The sequence below is a fragment of the Chiloscyllium plagiosum genome, unplaced genomic scaffold (assembly GCF_037043375.1).
Source record: "Chiloscyllium plagiosum isolate Xiang-an unplaced genomic scaffold, Cpla_swu_hap1 HiC_scaffold_50, whole genome shotgun sequence".
Taxonomy (NCBI): domain Eukaryota; kingdom Metazoa; phylum Chordata; class Chondrichthyes; order Orectolobiformes; family Hemiscylliidae; genus Chiloscyllium; species Chiloscyllium plagiosum.
This window is the reverse complement of record NW_028270188.1, coordinates 53,875,709-53,894,468: the sequence shown is the minus strand read 5'-3', so window position 1 is coordinate 53,894,468 and position 18,760 is coordinate 53,875,709. Positions and strand designations below refer to the sequence as shown.

The window sequence follows — 18,760 nt, the reverse complement described above, 5'->3', positions numbered from 1 at the left end:
GGGGGAGTAGGGTGCTGGAGGGGGTGACAGAGATAGGGGAGGGGTGTAGGGGCAGGAGGGAGTGACAGAGATAGGGAGGGGGTGTAGGGGCTGGAGGGGGTTACAGAGATAGGGAGGGTGTGTAGGGGCTGGAGGGGGTGACAGAGATAGGGAGGGGGTGTACGAGCTGGAGGGGGTGACAGAGGTAGGGAAGTGGTGTTGGGGCTGGTTAGGGGTGACAGATAGGGAAGGGCGTAGGGGGCTGGAGGAGGTGACAGAGATAGGGTCGGGGTGAAAGAGATAGGGAGGGGTGTAGAGGGCTGGAGGGGGTGACAGAGTTGGGAGGGGTGTAGGGGCTGGAGGGGGTGACAGAGATGGAGCGAGGGTGTCGGGGCTGGAGAGGGTGACAGAGATAGGGAGGGGGTGACGGATAGGGAGGGGGTGTAGGGGCTGGAGGGTGTGACAGAGATAGGGAGGTTGTGTAGGGGGCTGGAGGGGGTGACAGAGATAGGGAGGGGGTGTAGGGGCTGGAGGGAGTGACAGAGATAGGCAGGGGATGTAGGGGCTGGAGGGGGTGACAGAGATGGGGAGGGGTTGTAGGAGCTGGAGTGGGTGACAGAGATGGGGGGGCTGTTGGGGCTGGAGGGGGTGACAGAGATAGGGAGGGCGTGTAGGGGGATGGAGGGGGTGACAGAGATAGGGAGGGGGTGTAGGGGCTGGAGGGGGTGACAGAGATAGGGAGCGGGTGTAGGGGCTGGAGGGGGTGACAGAGACAGGGTGGGAGTTTGGGGCTGGAGTGGGTGACAGATAGGGAGGGGGTGTAGGGGGCTGGGGTGGGGGGGGTGACAGAGATAGGGAGGGGGTTTAGGGGCTGGAGGGGGTGACACATAGGGAGGTGTAGGAGGCTGGAGAGGGTGACAGAGGTAGGGAGGGGTTTAGGGGCTGGAGGGGGTGACAGAGATAGAGAGTGGTTGTAGGGGTTGGAGAGGTTGACAGAGATAGCGAGAGGGTGTAGGGCCTGGAGGCGGTGACAGACATAGGGAAGACGTGTAGTGGGCTGGAGGGGGTGACGGATATAGGGAGGGGGTGTAGAGGCTGGAGGTGGTAACAGAGACAGGGATGGGGTTTACGGGCTGGAGGGGGTGACAGATACAGAGGGGGTGTAGGGGCTGGAGGGGGTGACAGCGATAGGGAGGGGGTATAGGGGCTGGAGTGGGTAAAAGAGTTATAGAGGGGGTGTAGAGGGCTGGAGGGGGTGATAGAGATAGGGAGGGGATTAAGGGGGCTGGAGTGGGTGATCGAGATAGGGAGGAGGTGTAGGGGGCTGGAGGGGGTGACGGATAGGGAGGGGGTGTAGGGGGCTGGAGGAAGTGACAGAGATAGGAAGGGGGTGTAGGGGCTAGACGGTGTGACAGAGATAAGGAGGGGGTGTAAAGGCTGGAGCGGGTAACAGAGGTAGGGAGGCTGTGTAGGAGGCTGGAGGGGGTGACAGAGACAGGGAGGGGGTATAGGGGGCTGGAGGGGGTGACAGATAGGGAGGAGGTGTAGCGGCTGGAGGGGGAGACAGCGATAGGAAGGTGGTGTAGGGGCTGGAGGGGGTAATAGAGAAAAGGAGGGGATGTAGGGGGCTGGAGAGGGTGATAGAGATCGGGAGGGGGTGTAGGGGGCTGGAGTGGGTGACGGATAGGGAGGGGATGTAGGGGGCTGTAGGGGGTGATGTATAGGGAGGGTGTGTAGGGGGCTGTAGGGGGTGACAGAGATAAGGAGGTGCTGTAGTGGGTTGGAGAGGGTGATAGAGATCGGGAGGGGAGTGAAGGGGGCTGGAGTGGGTGACGGACAGGGAGGGGTGTAGGGGGCTGGAGGCGATGAGGGATAGGGAGGGGGTGTGGGGGACTGGAGGGGGTGATAGAGATATGGAGGGGGTGTAGGGTGCTGCAGGGGGTGAAGGATAGGGAGGGGGTGTAGGGGGCTGGAGGGGTGATGGATAGGGAGGGGTTGTAGGGGGCTGTTGGGGGTGACAGAGATAGGGAGGGGGTGTAGGGGGCTGAAGGGGGTGACAGAGATAGGGAGGGGGTGTAGGGGTTGGAGGGGGTGACAGAGATAGGGAGGGGGTGTAGGTGTCTGGAGGGGGTGACAGAGATAGGGAGGGGGTGTAGGGGGCTGGAGGGGGTGGTAGAGATCAGGAGGGGGTGTAGGGGGCTGGAGTGGGTGACGGATAGGGAGGGGGTGTAGGGGGCTGGAGTGGGTGACGGATAGGGAGGGGGTGTAGGGGGCTGGAGTGGGTGACGGATAGGGAGGGGGTGTAGGGGGCTGGAGGGGGCGACAGAGATGGGGAGGGGGTGTCGGGGTTGGAAGATGTTATTGAGATGAGGGAGTGGTTGCCAGAGGCATGGAAAGGATTATCTGTGGGATTGACAATTTTAAAACTTTGAGCTGCTGCTGAAGCGGGAGACAGTTCGCTGTCTGAGCACGGTAGGGTGTCATGGGAACAGTTTGGTTAGACCTAAGCTGGCATCGTTTGGGACAGCATCGAGGTTACAGAGGCTGAGTGATCAGCCGGGAATGCTTTGGAATGGTCAAGTATAGAGCTAACAGTGACATGGATGGGGTGGAATGAGGCAGGGACTGTACTATCTCTGTCAGCAACCAAGCCCCTCCCTCACCACCACTGCAGTCACAGTGTGAGAGTGATAACAACAAACGGGGAGGCATGGATTCCCTACAGTGTGGAAGCAGGCCATTTGGCTCACTCCGACCCTCTATACAGCACCCCACGCCGACCCACCCCGTCTACTCCATCCCTGTGACCCGGCATTTCCCATGGCCAATCCACCCTAACCTGCACATCCCTGGACACTATGGGACAATTTAGCATGGCCAATCCACCCTAACCTGCACATCCCTGGGCACTATGGGACAATTTAGCATGGCCAATCCACCCTAACCTGCACATCCCTGGGCACTATGGGACAATTTAGCATGGCCAATCCACCCTAACCTGCACATCCCTGGACACTATGGGACAATTTAGCATGGCCAATCCACCCTAACCTGCACATCCCTGGGCACTATGGGACAATTTAGCACGGCCAATCCACCCTAACCTGCACATCCCTGGGCACTATGGGACAATTTAGCATGGCCAATCCACCCTAACCTGCACATCCCTGGGCACTAGGGGACAATTTAGCATGGCCAATCCACCCTAACCTGCACATCCCTGGGCACTAGGGGACAATTTAGCATGGCCGATCCACCCTAACCTGCAATTCTTTGGACTGTGGGAGGAACCCAGAGCACCCGGAGGAAACCCACGCAGATACGGCAGGGGGAGAATGTTCAAACTCCACACAGACAGTTGCCTGAGGGTGGAATCGAACCCAGCTCCCTGCCGCTGTAAGGCAGTGGGGCTAACCACTGAGCCACCGTGCTACTCTAAATCTGATAACAGCGTGGGAGAAGCTGTTCTTGAATCTGTTGGTGTGTATTTTCCCACTTCAGTATCATCTGTCTGATGGACGATGGTGGAAGAGACTATAACTGGGCTGGGTGGTGTCTTTGATTATGTTGGCTGTTTTCCCGAGGCAGCGGGAAGTATAGACGGAGCCATAGGATGGGAGGCTGGTCTTTGTGATGGACTGTGCTGTGCTCACATCGCTCTGTAATTTCCTGTGGTCCTGGGCAGAGCAGTTGCCGTACCAAGCCGTGATACATCCGGTTCGACTGCTTTCTACGGCTCATCTGTTAAAATGGCTAAGAGTCATTGTGGACTTGCCAAATGTCCTTGGCCTCCTGAAGCAGTCGAGGCATTGGTCTACCTTCTGGACTGTTGCGTTGACGTGAGTGGACCAGGATAGATTGTCGATGATTTTCCCTCCTAGGAAAATGACCCCCTCCGCCTCAGCAACATGATACAGACAGGGGTGTGTGTCCTCCAACTCGGCTTCCTGATGTCAGCGATCAGCCAGTTTTGCTGACAAGGAGGGAGAGATTGTAGTCTTTACACCACGCCGCTGAGCTCTCCGTCTCTTTGCTGTGCTTTGTCTGGTCGTTGTTTGTGATCTGACCCGCTACAGTGGGGTCAACAGCAGATTTGTGAATGGAGTTTGAGCTGAATATAGGCACACCGTTGTGAGTGTGTAAGGAGTACAGTAAGGGGCTGAGTGCACTGCCTTGCGGGGCACTGGTGTTGAGGATTGTTGTGGAGGAGGTGCCACGTTACTGCTTTCAGGTCAGGAAGTTGAGGATCCAGTTGCAGAATGGGAGAGCAGAGTCCCAGGTCTCGGGCTTTGGAGATGAGGTGTGTTGGAACTATGGTGTTGAAGGCAGAACGAAAGTCAATCAGTCGGAGCCTGACGTAGGTGCCCTTGTTATCCAGACGTTCCAGGGATGAGTGTAGATTAGATTCCCTACAGCATGGAAACAGACCCTTCGGTCCAACCCGTCCATGCCGACCAGATATCCCAACCCAATCTAGTCCCACCTGCCAGCACCCGGCCCATATCCCTCCAAACCCTTCCTATTCACGTCCCCATCCAAATGCCTCTTAAATGTTGTCATTGTACCAGCCTCCACCACTTCCTCTGGCAGCTCATTCCATACACGCACCACCCTCTGTGTGAAAAAGTTGCCCCTTAGGTCTCTTTTATATCTTTCCCTTCACACCCTAAACCTATGCCCTCTCGTTCTGGACTTCCCCCACCCCCCTGAGTAAAGACTTTGTCTATTTATCCTATCCATGCCTCTCATGATTTTATAAACCTCTATAAGGTCACCCCTCAGCCTCCGACGCTCCAGGGAAAACAGCCTCAGCCTGTTCAGCCTCTCCCTGTAGCTCAAACCCTCCAACATCCTGGTAAATTGTTTCTGAACCCTTTCAAGTTTCACAACATCTTTCCTACAGCAGGGAGACCAGAATTGCACGCAATATTCCAACAGTGGCCTCATCAGTGTCCTGTACAGCCGCAACACGATCTTCCAACTCTTGTACTCTGATCAATAAAGGAAAGCATACCAAAGTTGCCTCAGACCAGCACAGTTTCACTCTCTGTGCCATGTCCTCATGCCTTGGTTTCTCCTTGTAGGCCGGGAGGAGGAGCACGGACCTCTGGTCTGTGTACTGATGCCGGCTGAGGGGCAGAAATATTGGCGAACTCCCTTGCTGTTAGTGCTCGTGACCCTGGGAGCATTTTGGACCGACCTAAGAGGACCCCCCCCGCAGTGGCAGCCCTTATCAAACGATACAACAATTCCCTCAATCCCGGCGCCGGGAACGCCAGAGGCTAGAGCACTACCGGCTGGGCCGTGGGGGCTGATACACGGAAGCGAAGGCATTTGGCGGAGGACGGGGCAGAATATATTTAAATGAAAGATTTAATCGGTGTGTAGTAACGCAACATGAGCAGCCATGGAAACATGTATACCCATTAAAACTATCTTCTGCCTTCCTTTAAACAGCTACGGATGCTGATTTTAGCCGTGAGTATTTTGTTGACGTTAGCTTCAATTCTGAAACACTGACTTCCACTCACTGATCCACGGCTGATGGTTTTCCTTACGCCTTTCCTTGTTTCCTTTGGTTCACAGATCTACACGAATGAGGAAGACCCTCAGGTAACTTGCTCTCTTCAGCGTACTCACGGTGGGGTAAAACCAAACCTAGATTGAAAATCTGGCTTCACAAATTCACTTGAGCTTTCACTTTTGGTGTCCAGTACTGCAATGTTTTCCAACTTCTTCCCTCGCACCTTCCTTTTAGACTTGACCTTCCCTTTCCTGGTCTTCTGTTCCTACTTTCATCCGTTCACTGCAATCCTTCTGTCTCTCCTCTCTACGTTTCCTGCTCTCATTCCTTTTTTGCATCCTCCTCTCCTTTCTGTTTGCACTTTTCATTTCGTCTCTCTCTCTACCAATTTCCCATCTTTCCCCTCTTCCCTTGTTGCTCGGTTCTATCTCCTTCGCCCTTCCAGTGAGATCATCTCCTGTTCAAATTGGGGCTCAAGCGTGGCTCCAGGTCTTTTACAAGGACCCTGTGAGGTGTTCCAGGCCTCAAGGAGTTTTCCCGCTCCAGGTACGGGCAACGATGACGCCGAGGAGTTCCAGGCACATCCACCTTGCTGCTGCCACCAAACGTCCAGGCTCCGGGCCTACCAGAGCCAAGTGTTCCCTCTCCAGACACTGCCACTGCCAAGAATCCAGGCTCTGGGCCTACCAGAGCCAGGAGTTCCCACTCCAGGCTCTGCCACTACCATGAATCCAGGCAATGACTGTACCATAACCAGGAGTCCCAGCTCCAGGCACCACCACTGGCAAGAATGTAGGCTCTGGGCCTACTACAGTCAGGAGTCCCCGCTCCAGGCACCACCACTGCCAAGAGTCCAGGCTTTGGGCCTACCAGAGCCAGGAGCTCCTGCTCCAGGCACCACCACTGCCAAGAATCCAGGCTTTGGGCCTACCAGAGCCAGGAGCTCCTGCTCCAGGCACCACCACTGCCAAGAATCCAGGCTTTGGGCCTACCAGAGCTAGGAGCTCCTGTACCAGGCACCACCACTGCCAAGAGTCCAGGCTTTGAGCCTACCAGAGCCAGGAGCTCCTGCTCCAGGAACCACCACTGCCAAGAATCCAGGCTTCAGGCCTACCAGAGCCAGGAGTCCCAGCTCCAGGCACCACCACTGCCTAAAGTCCAGGCTTCGGGCCTACTAGAGCCAGGAGTTCCTGCTCCAGGCACCACCAATGCATAAAGCCCGGGCTCTGGGCCTACCAGAGCCAGGAGTTCCTGCTCCAGGCACTTCCAATGCCAAGAATCCAGGCTTCGGGCCTACCACTGCCAGGGGTTCCTGTTTCAGGTACCCCCACTGACAAGAGTCCAGACTGTGGGCCTATCAGAGCCAGGAGTCCCCACTCCAGGCACCGTCACTGCCAAGAGTCCAGGCTCCAGGACTACCACAGCCAGGAGTCCCTGCCCTGTGCACTGAGGAATCCCAATCCATACTGCAGCCCCTGCCCCTCCGACACTGCTGAATGTGAAGAAAGAAAGGTAAAAGAAAAAAAGATAAAAAGGAGAGAGAGAGAGAGAGGAAAGGATGTCGCCGGCCTGGAACGAACAGGCTGAAAAGCCCGTACACTGCCAGTGCCGCCATCTTGAACTACCTTTCCTTTCTTAGTGCCTAAATACACTCATCCGTACTTCAGTCCTCTGCTGTTCTGACCTGCGCAATTGTTCCTTTGTGTTCATTGAATTTAGGAACAGGAGGAGGCTGTTCAGCCCATTATGTCTGCTGGACCATTAAAACAGATCATGGCTGGTGATCCACCTAATGGGAGACCGTTTCCCCCCATTATCACTATATTTCTTGGAGCAGCGAAGTTTGATAGAGATAAATAAAGTCCTGAGGGGCCTAGGCAGAGTGGATGGGAAGGCACGGTTTCTATCGGTAGAGTGGTCAATAACCAGGGGGTGTGGATTTAAGGGAAGAGATAGAAGGCTCAGGGGAGAAATATTTTCACTCAGAGGGTGGTGGAAGTCTGGGTCTCACTGAGTTGGAAACTCTTGTGATGATGTTGTTCCTTTAACAGGGTTATGCTGCCCTTATCTTCAGGGAGCAGTGATTCCGAAACATCTAGGGTTTTAGGACCAGTTTGATTCTAGCTAACAGATATTGTCTCAGGCAAAACGCTTTCCAGTTTAAAATAAAATTGCTTGTGCAGTGAAAGGGGAGCGGCCAGTGCCTCCAGCTCACCTTTTCTCTGGTTTGGTTTGGTTTTTGCAGTTTGGCTGTTCGCTGAAAGCAGTCACTTAGAGGCAGCTGGTCAAAGTTGGTATAGACAGGGTAGACAGAGATAAGCTTTTTCCCAAGGTGAAGGATTCAATAGCAAGAGGTCACGTTTTCAAGCTGAGAGGTAAAAGGTTTAAGGGTAATACACATGGCAAATAGAGGGTGGTGGGTGCCTGGAACGCAGAGGGGGTAGAGGCAGGCACGGGAGATTCATTTAAGATGCGTCTGGACAGATGCATGAGGAGGTGGGGAGCAGAGGGATACAGATGCCTAGGAGTTGGGCGACAGGTTTAGAGAGTGGACTTGGATCGGCTCAGGCTTAGAGGGCCGAAGGGCCTGTTCCTGGGCTGGAAATTTCCTTTGTTCTTTCTTTTTCTTTGAAACAGCGACATGGAAGAAGGTGTTCCATGCTGAGTCCCTCTGTCATCTCTCTCTCTCTCTCTGTCATCTCTCTCTCTCTCTCTCTGTCATCTCTCTCTCTCTCTCTCTCTCTCTGTCATCTCTCTCTCTCTCTGTCATCTCTCTCTCTCTCTCTGTCATCTCTCTCTCTCTCTCTCTCTCTCTCTCTGTCATCTCTCTCTCTCTCTCTCGCTCGCCTGTGAGACCCCATGTTTGATTGTACCTTTTTTTTTAGCCAAGGGGTGTTTATGGGGGATTGTTCGCAAGTATTTGGAACTGCATCATTAAGTTGGGCTCATCTGCTGGGTTTTCGGAGCGGTTAAGTTATTCTGTATTCAGTTCACTTTGGTTTGTGTTTCATTCAGTAATCCCGGAAATAAATCCTGCATCCCTCCTGGAATATCCCGCGTTACACCTGCTTAAAACAACTGGCAAAGTTAGGGTCTGGGCAACTTTCTTGAAAGGTTCGAGTGGGGTGCCTGGCCTGGTCCAGAGCACTCTCCTAACATTGAAGCAGAGTTGAGATATTCACTTGTGTTGCCAGCAATGCAGTTGGTCCCGTCAGATGGACACGATGGACTGAATGTCCTCCTTCTGTGCTCTAACCCGTTTGTGAGAGCAGCTGGTGTGGCTGAACTGGTGGGGTGCTGGGGAAATATGGATACTAGCCTTCAGTTGTTCCATCCTCAGTGAGGGGAGCTTGATTGTCTATTGCTTACTGTCCAGTTCTTCCATTTTAGACGATCACAGAATGTTACCAGTTTAAGTTCAAGTACCTGGTGAGCGGGCCCACCATGGACTTTGCAAGGTAGGCTTCCACCTCCAGCCTTCTATCTCGGCGCTGTAGTGCCCTGTCCATGTCTGAGTGTATAGTTATGTAATGGGACATCATGTTGAGGTTGTACAGGACATGGGTGAGGCCTCTTCTGGAATACTGTGTCCAGTTCTATATTAGATTAGATTAGATTACTTACAGTGTGGATACAGGCCCTTCGGCCCAACAAGTCCACACCGCCCCGTTGAAGCGCAACCTACCCATACCCCTACATTTACCCCTTACCTAACACTACGGGCAATTTAGCATGGCCAATTCACCTGACCTGCACATCTTTGGATTGTGGGAGGAAACCGGAGCACCCGGAGGAAACCCACGCAGACACGGGGAGAACGTGCAAACTCTACACAGTCAGTCGCCTGAGGCAGGAATTGAACCCGGGTCTCTGGCGCTGTGAGGCAGCAGTGCTAACCACTGTGCCACCGTGCCGCTCTGTTACCGGAAGGATATTGTTAAGCGGGAGAGCGTTCAGAAGAGATTTACCAAGACATTGCCGGGTATGGAAAGTTTCAGTTATGATGGTGGGCTGGGACGTTTTCTACTGGAAATGTAGGAGGTTGAGAGGTGACCTATAAAATACTGAGGGGTCTAGACAGAGTTAATGGCAACTGTCTTTTTCCTGGGATGGGGGGGATTTCAAGACTAGGGTGCACATTTTTAAGATGAGAGGAGAAACATTTTAAAAAGACAATTTTTTTACACAGAGAGTGGAATTGTTACAACACGGAGGTGAACCTCTCTGTTAGGTAAATCCAAACACCCAGAAAAGGTCGCCTTGCCTCGTAACCTGTTAAAAACAGAGAACTCCCAAGTCCCACGATTTAAAGAAAATAACATCAATTTATTTTTTAAACTCTAAAATAACAATTAAGTAACAATTCTAAGCCCCACTTTCTCTTAACTGCCTACTATCTGTCTCCAACTCTATGACAATATGCTGTTCCAATAAAACACTTATTAAAATTACATTGAATAATTTCAAAACCACACAGCCGCCCTCTTCCGACTGAAGATCTCCCTGGGTCGTCTTCTTTCTTTATACTGCGAGTATGTTTCATATGGAAGGGTACCTTTGATAGAAAGTGTTTCCCAATTTGTTGGAGAGCAGGATGTTTGGGTTTTAATATCCTGGGGTATAATTTAACAGGCGACAGTGCAAAGTGGGCAAGCAGAGGTGGATATCCAAGTTCGGTACCCATGGGGATGGCCTCAACCGGGACCTTGGGTTCTTCTCACACTACAGGTGACCCCACTGTAATATACACTCTCTCTCACACACACTCACCTACAGACCCACACATTCACGCAGACCGTTTCTCAAACATAAGCTGTCTCTCATATGCTCACACGTACACCCCACCCCTCACACACACACCCTCTCACAGACTTATACTCCATTACACTCACACCCTCTCACGGACACTCACAGGCACCTGCACACACTCAGTCTGTCTCCCCTGCACACACACACACATATAAGTGTGTGGGGTGAATATGTACTTACCAAATCACATTTCAGTTTACTCAAAAACTGCATACGTCCATGTAAGATTCTGTAAATCCCACTTTCGAAGTGGAATCAGTCTGACCTAACATTGGGGCACAGACAGACTTTAACCTCACACCTTCAGTGCATTATCTGAGCTGCGATGGCGCCTGTTGTTAAAGCTATACTGAGAATGTAACTTTAAAAAGTTCGGGAATTTACAAATGAAGGAACCGAAACTAACATGATCATTCTAAAAGGTGAAAGACTCGAGCTAAGTGTGTTCAATATTACATACCATGACACTGCAATCCTGTTGCTATAAATTCTGTCTTATGATCCTGCTGCACAGCCACCTGATGATGGAGCAGCGCTTCGAAAGCTAGTCATAGAGATATACAGCATGGAAACAGACCCTTCGGTCCAACTCGCCCAAGCTGACCAGATCTTCTAATCTAGTGCCATTTGCCAGCACTTGGCCCATCTCCCTCTAAACCCTTCCTATTCATGTCCCCATCCAGATGCCTTTTAAATGCTGTCATTGCACCAGCCTCCACCACTTCCTCTGGCAGCTCATTCCACACACCCACCACCCTCTGTATGAAAAAGTTGCCCCTTAGGCCCCTTTTAAATCTTTCTCTTCTCACCTCAAACCTACGCCCCTCTAGTTTTGGACTCCCCTACCTTGGGGAAAAGAACTTGACTACTCAACTTGTCCGTGCCATTCGTGATTTTATACACTTCTATAAGGTCGGCACGGTGGCACGGCACGGCGGCACGGTAGTTAGCACTGCTGCCTCACAGCGCCAGAGACCCGGGTTCAATTCTGCGTGGGTTTCCTCCGGGTGCTCCGGTTTCCTCCCACAGGCCAAAGATGTGCAGGTCAGGTGAATTGGCCATGCTAAATTGCCCGTAATGTTAGGTAAGGGGTAAATGCAGGGGTATGGGGTGGGTTTCGCTTCGGCGGGTCGGTGTGGACTTGTTGGGCCGAAGGGCCTGTTTCCACACTGTAATCTAATCTAATCTAATCTAAACAAAGGTCACCCCTCAGTCTCCGATTCTTCAGGGAAAACAGCCCCAGTTTATTCAGCCTCTCTCAAGAGGTCTCAGGTAATAGTATCAGATTAGTATCTCTGCAGCCTGGTGTTGGTGATTAATGCGCCCACTTTGTCATAAAGATTGTTGTCTTCACCATCTTCCATTAGTGGCACAGTTGTATCAAAAAAGTGTTTGGACCTTTCCTCTCAACGTTTGAGATAGCTGGTGTTTCCAAGTAAACCTGTTGGACCTGGTGTTGTGTGATTTTTTTTAACTTGGTCCACTCCAGTGTAACACCAGCACCTCCACATCATGACTAGCACTTAAACGTACAGTACACGCCTTCAACTTCATAACTCCCAGAGGAAGGGGTGGATGTGGGGACAGTCACAATGTTTAAAAGACATTTGGATCAGTACATGAATAGGAAAGGTTTGGAGGGATTTGGGCCAGGAGTAGGCAGGTGTGGGCCTCGTTTAGTTTGGGATCATGTTCGGCATGGACTGGTTGGACCAAAGGGTCTGTTTCACTCTCTGACAGTGTTGATACTACTGCTCCCTCAGGTATTCTGAGTCACTCAGGCAGACATGTCCTTTTTAAATAGTGAGGAAGCCGCGTCTCCCTTTTCCAGAGTGGGCACGTCCACATTTCTCCCAGGTCATTTGCCCCTTTACCATAACCCTTTGTAGGCTCCCTCTCTTCCTCTTGACTTTCCATTTTATCATTGGCAAATATAGCTGCGATGCATATGGTCCTTGCACCCGCGTCATTGATTTATAAAAGTCCAACTTACAAATATGATCCCACACAAGGTTGTGTAAAATCCTGATAGTGAGGAAACAGACCATTCAGCCCATCGGGTCCACACCAGCCCTCCGAAGCATCCCATCCAGACCCACTCGCCACCGCCCCACCATTTTCCACGGTTAACCTATCCTAACCTGCACATCCCTGGGCACTATGGGACAATTTAGCATGGCCAATCTACCCTAACCTGTTTATCTGTGGGCACTACGGGAAAATTTAGCATGGCCAAACCACCCTAACCTGTACATCCCTGGACACAATGGGGCAATTTAGCATGGCCAATTCACCCTAACCTGCACATCCCTGGGCACTACAGGACAATTTAGCATGGCCAATCCACCCTAACCTGCACATCCCTGGGCACTATGGGACAATTTAGCATGGCCAATCCCCCCTAACCTGCACATCGCTGGACACAATGGGGCAATTTAGCAATGCCAATCCACCCTAACCTGCACATCCCTGGGCACTATGGGACAATTTAGCATGGCCAATCCACCCTAACCTGCACATCCCTGGGCACTATGGCACAATTTAGCATGGCCAATCCACCCTAAACTGCACATCCCTGGGCACTATGGGACAATTTAGCATGGCCAATCCACCCTAACCTGCATATCTCTGCACACTATGGGACAATTTAGCATGGCCAATCCCCCTAACCTGCACATCCCTGGACACAATGGGGCAATTTAGCATGGCCAATTCCCCCCTAACCTGCACATCCCTGGGCACTACAGGACAATTTAGTATGGCCAATCCACCCTAACCTGTACATCTTGGGCACTATGGGACAATTTAGCATGGCCAATCCATCCTAACCTGCAAAATCCCTGGACACTATGGGACAATTTAGCATGGCCAATCCATCCTAATCTGTACATCCCTGGGCAATACGGTCCAATTTGGCACGGCCAATCCACCCTAACCTGCACATCCCTGTGCACTATGGGACAATTTAGCATTGCCAGTCCACCCTAACCTGCACATCCCTGGGCACTAAGGGACAATTTAGCACGGCCAATCCACCCTAACCTGCACATACCTGGGCACTATGGGACAATTTAGCATGGCCAATGCACCCTAACCTGCACATCCCTGGGCTCTATGGGACAAGTTAACATGGCCAATCCCTCTAACCTGCACATCCCTGGGCACTACGGGGCAATTTAGCATGGCCAATCCACCCTAACCTACACATCCCTGGGCACTATGGGACAAGTTAGCATGGCCAATCCACCCTAACCTGCACATCCCTGGGCGCTATGGCACAATTTAGCATGGCCAATCCACCCTAAACTGCACATCCCTGGGCACTATGGGACAAGTTAACATGGCCAATCCACCCTAACCTGCACATCCCTGGGCACTATGGGACAATTTAGCATGGCCAATCCACCCTAACCTGCACATCCCTGGGCACTATGGGACAAGTTAACATGGCCAATCCACCCTAACCTGCACATCCCTGGGCACTATGGGACAAGTTAACATGGCCAATCCACCCTAACCTGCACATCTTCGGACTGTGGGAGGAAGCCGGTGGGGTTGATTGGTGCAGGTGTTCCAGAGATGTTGTGTGAACTGCTCTGCGAGAAGGTGTCTGATCTCCCCACTGTAGAGGAAACTGTATTGGGAGCAACAGTTACAGTAAGTGACATGTCTCCTCTACATTGAGGAGACCGGATGCCTTCTCGCAGAATGCTTCAGAGAAGATCTCCAGGACCCCCGCACCAATCAACCCCTCCATCCCGTGGCCCAACATTTCAACTCCCCCTCCGTGTGGGTGGCACGGTGGCTCAGTGGTTAGCACTGCTGCCTCACAGCGCCAGAGACCCGGGTTCAATTCCCGCCTCTGGCGACTGACTGTGTGGAGTTTGCACGTTCTCCCCGTGTCTGCATGAGTTTCCTCTGGGTGCTCCGGTTTCCTCCCACAGTCCAAAGATGTGCAGGTCAGGTGAATTGGCCATGCTAAATTGCCCATAGTGTTAGGTAAGGGGTAAATGTAGGGGTGGTTTGCGCTTCGGCGGGGCGATGTGGACTTGTTGGGCCGAAGGGCCTGTTTCCACACTGTAAGTAATCTAATCTAATCTAATCTCCCACTCTGCCAAGGACATGCAGGTCCTGGGCCTCCTCCACCGCTGCCCCCTCACCACCCGACACCTGGAGACAGAACGCCTCATCTTTTGCCTTGGGACACTTCAACCCCAGAGCATCAATGTGGACTTCACCAGTTTCTTCATTTCCCCTCTTCCCACCTCACCGCAGTTCCAACCTTCCAGCTCAGCATCGTCCTCATAACCTATCTAACCAGTTAATCTTCCTTCCCACCTATCCGCTTCACCCTCCCCTCTGACCTTTCACCTTTACCCCCACCTCCATCTACCTATTACACGCTCAGCTTCCTTCCCCAGCCCCCCCTTCCCATTTATCTCTCCACCCCTGAGGCTCCTTGCCTCATTCCCGATGAAGGGCTTTTGCCGGAAATGACGATTTTCCTGCTCCTTGGATGCTGCCTAACCAGCTGTGCTTTTCCAGCACCACTCTAATCTTGACTGTAATCTCCAGCATCTGCAGTGCCCACTTCCGCCTTAAGTATTTTTTTATTCCGTTCGTCCTTTGAGACTTAATGAGTCTTGGTTAGTCGCCCAGCTGACAGCTCAGACTTTCTCAGCTTCGAAGAACCACTTCTGGGTTACTTCCAAACACTAGTGTAATCTATTTCTTAGCCTTTCAAAACTAACTCTTTTTCTCTTGGAGAAACTGTTTTGTACATGTAACTTCAAGCAGGGCTTTGTGAATTTGAAATAATAGCTTTCCAAACTACAGGTTTCCCTTAAACAAAAAAAATCTGACTCTTCAAACTTGTCCTCTTCAGTGTTTGCTCGAAAATCTCCCGATGCAAAGAACAGTCCATTGTCCCCAGGACCATCTGACACTGGTTCAAAGAGAATTATGGTCCCAGCAAGTTAATAATTAAATGCAGACTAAAACCCATATGCCACTAGTTCCAATTCTAAGTTCTGAAATAAATATTGCTTTATATACAACACATCTTAGATCAAATACTCTACTAAACATAGCCTGCCAAATAAAAAAGACACATTTATCCCTCCTCTCTGCTTCCTATTAGCTTGCCAGTTGTTATACATTCCCCTGCATTATGCTGCCACACCTTGCATCTTAATCTTTGATATTTTCAAATTCATTTGCAAATCCAAGTTCATTACATTCCCAGTTTCCTCAAGCAAGACTAAAAGATTACTTAAACACAATTTCCCCTTCACAAAAAACCATTAACTGTGAGGTGGATAAATGCGAATTCATCCCCTTTGGTCACAAAAGCAGGAAGACCGATTATTATCCGAAAGGTGGCAGCTTAGGAGAAGGTGAGTTGCAATGAGACCTGGGTGCCATGGTGGAACAGTCGCTGAAGGTTGGCATGCAGCTGGCGAGGAGAGCCAGTGGCACGTTGGCATTCATAGCGAGGGGATTTGAATTCCGGAGTACCGTTGTCTTGCTGCAGTTAGACAGGGCCTCAGCGAGGCCACAGCTTGAGTATTATTGTGCAGTTTTAAACTGAGGAAGGACAATTTTGCTATTGAGGGAGTTGAGCGGAGGTTCCCCCACACTGATTCCCGGGATGACAACACCGACATGTGGAGAAAGACTGGATCGACTGGGACTTGTACTCGCTGGAATTTGGAAGAATGAGGGGGGATCTCATCGGAACATGTAAAATTCCTGACAGGACAGTATGTGGGAGGAATGTTCCCGATGTTGGGGAGGTCCAGAACTGGGCGGGGGCGGGGGTTTGCAGTCTAAGAATAAGGGGCTTAGCCGTTCACAACTGAGGTGAGGAAGAATTTCTTCACTCGGAAAGTTGTGCACGTGTGGAATACTCTCCCAGAGGAAGCTGTCGGGGTCAGATACATTCAAGATGGGGAGGTGCTAGCCGGCGTTGGACTGGGATGGACAAAGTTAAAAAGCACACAACACCACGTGATATATTCAAGAAGGAGCTGGATGTGGCCCTTGCGGCCAAAGGGATGAAGGGGTCCGGAGAGAGGGCGGGAGTGGGATACTGAGATTGCATGATCAGCCACGGTCTAATTGAATGGTGGGGCAGGCTCAAAGGGCCGAATGGCCTGCTCCTGCTCCTATGTTTGACCCCACCTGATCACATTATGACTTACCCTCCTATACCCTCTGTAACAATGGACTCCAGTGACTTCCCGATGTCAGATGTTAGGCCAGCTAACCTATAGTTTCCTGCTTTGGTCTCCCTTCTTCCTACAATGACGGTGTTCTGTTGACTCTCTTCCAATCAGTTGACTCCTGACTGCTGTCTGAAGCAGCCCTAGCCGGTTTATTCCTGAAAGCGATTCTAAGGGATTTGGGGATGGGCAGCTTAGGGTTTCTCACAGCAATGCCCACGTCCTGTGAATGAATAAAAACCAGTTGGGACTTCCCTGGTTTGCTTTTGGTTTAACCACTGTAAATTGATGTTGAAGGGCGCAAATTCTAATAGCGTTGAGGGCAGGGCTTTTCTGATTTAGCAGGAAACTTGCAGGGTCATGGTGACTGGAGGAGGCTCCCTCGCTGTTGGAACTTCAGTGGTTTGGGCAGGCCAATTCAACCAGGGAGGAAAGTGCAATGTCTGCACAGGGCCATTTTGCAATCTAGCTTTATCGATTCACCCCTACACACACACACACACGTACACAAGTACACACAAGTGCACACACGCACACACATACTCTCACACACATACAGACACACATGCACACAGATACTCACACATATGCACAGACACACACACACGCACACATACATGTATATACACGCGCACACATACACTCACAGACGCACACACCCTCATAAGCACACACACTCTCTCACATTCACGCACATGTACACATGCATGCCCACACACACATACTCACACACACGCTCACACAAACATATGCACACTCTCTCTCACACACATTCTCTCACACTCATGCACACACATGGCGCACACACACTTGCGCGCATGCACACACAAACACAGACACACACACACCACTCTCTCACACATTCAGCCACATGCTCATACACAGAGGCATACTCTCACACACACACTACCGCAGACACACACACTACCGCAGACCCACACACACGTATACTCTGACACACACGCACACACACTACCGCAGACACACACACTACCGCAAACACACACACACGGATTCTCTGACACACACACATACATGCACACACTACCGCAAACACACACACACATACTCTGACACACGCACACACACAGACACACTACTGCAGACACGCACACTACCGCAGACACACACACACACATACCCTGATACACACACACAGACTCTGACACACACACACTACCGCAGACACACACACACTACTGCATACACACACATGCTCTGACACACGCACACATACATACTCTGACACACACACACACACTGCATCGTTAACACAGTCCCCTCTCTAGACCATTATCCAACAAACTCTGACCCCGAGTCCCAGAAGGAGATGCCATGGACAAGTGAGCATCAGAGCGGTCCAAGACATTGGTGTTTAGTGGGGTGGGGGGGGGGGGGGTGGGGGGCATCTTAAAGGAGGAACGAGAGATGTGGAGAGGTTAAGGGAGGGGATTCCAGAATCTAGGGCCCCAGGCATCCAAAGGCACGGCTGAAAGTGCTGTAGTGACAGAAATCACAGGTACACCAGCCCAGAACGAAATGGTGCAAATACTTGCATTCCTCATGTTGAAGATGCCAACCTTGTTTGGCACAACCCCTGTGCCCCCACCCCAGCCCCTCTGAAAGGGTGTGTGTTGTAAATCTCACAGCCTTGCCTGCTTTGTGTGAGACTGTAATTTGCAACTCCAGTCAGTTTGCCAAACATGATTTCCTTTCCACCAGAGCACGTTGACTCGGCCTGATTCCACTGAGATTTTCTGAGGGCCCCCCCATCTGAGATGGCGACGAAGAGAAGTGCTTCTGTCAGTGAGCCTGTGAAATCCTGCTCCCCAGCGAGTAGTGAAAGTTGTTTTGTTGCATATTTCACAGGCTGACAAGGATAGAGTCAAAGGGTCCTGGGGCAATAGAGCCATAGAGTCATGTACAGAACAGAAACAGACCCTTTGGTCCAAGTCATCCACGCCAGCCAGATATCTAGTTGCATTTCCCAGCATTTGGCCCATATCTCTCTAAACCCTTCCGATTCATGTCCCCATCCAAATACCTTCTAAATGTTGTCATTGTACCAGCCTCCACCACTTCCTCTGGCAGCTCATTCCATACACGCACCACCCTCTGCATGGAAAAAGTTGCCCCTTAGGTCCCTTCTAAATCTTTCCACTTCACCCAAACCTATGCCCCTCTAGTTCTGGACACTCCCACTTCAGGGAAAAGACCTTATCTA

The 18,760-nt window shown here is 51.4% G+C and overlaps 1 protein-coding gene across 1 annotated transcript in view; it reads left to right on the top strand.

Moving 5' to 3' along the window:
- hormad1 (HORMA domain containing 1) overlaps positions 1–18,760 on the top strand; it is an 85,856-nt gene that overhangs the window by 28,638 nt on the left and 38,458 nt on the right. The window contains exons 5-7 of the mRNA XM_087985193.1: positions 5,437–5,457; positions 5,566–5,592; positions 8,894–8,961. Of these exons, the coding sequence (XP_087841319.1) occupies positions 5,437–5,457; positions 5,566–5,592; positions 8,894–8,961 (116 nt within the window). The remainder of the gene's footprint in view (positions 1–5,436; positions 5,458–5,565; positions 5,593–8,893; positions 8,962–18,760) is intronic.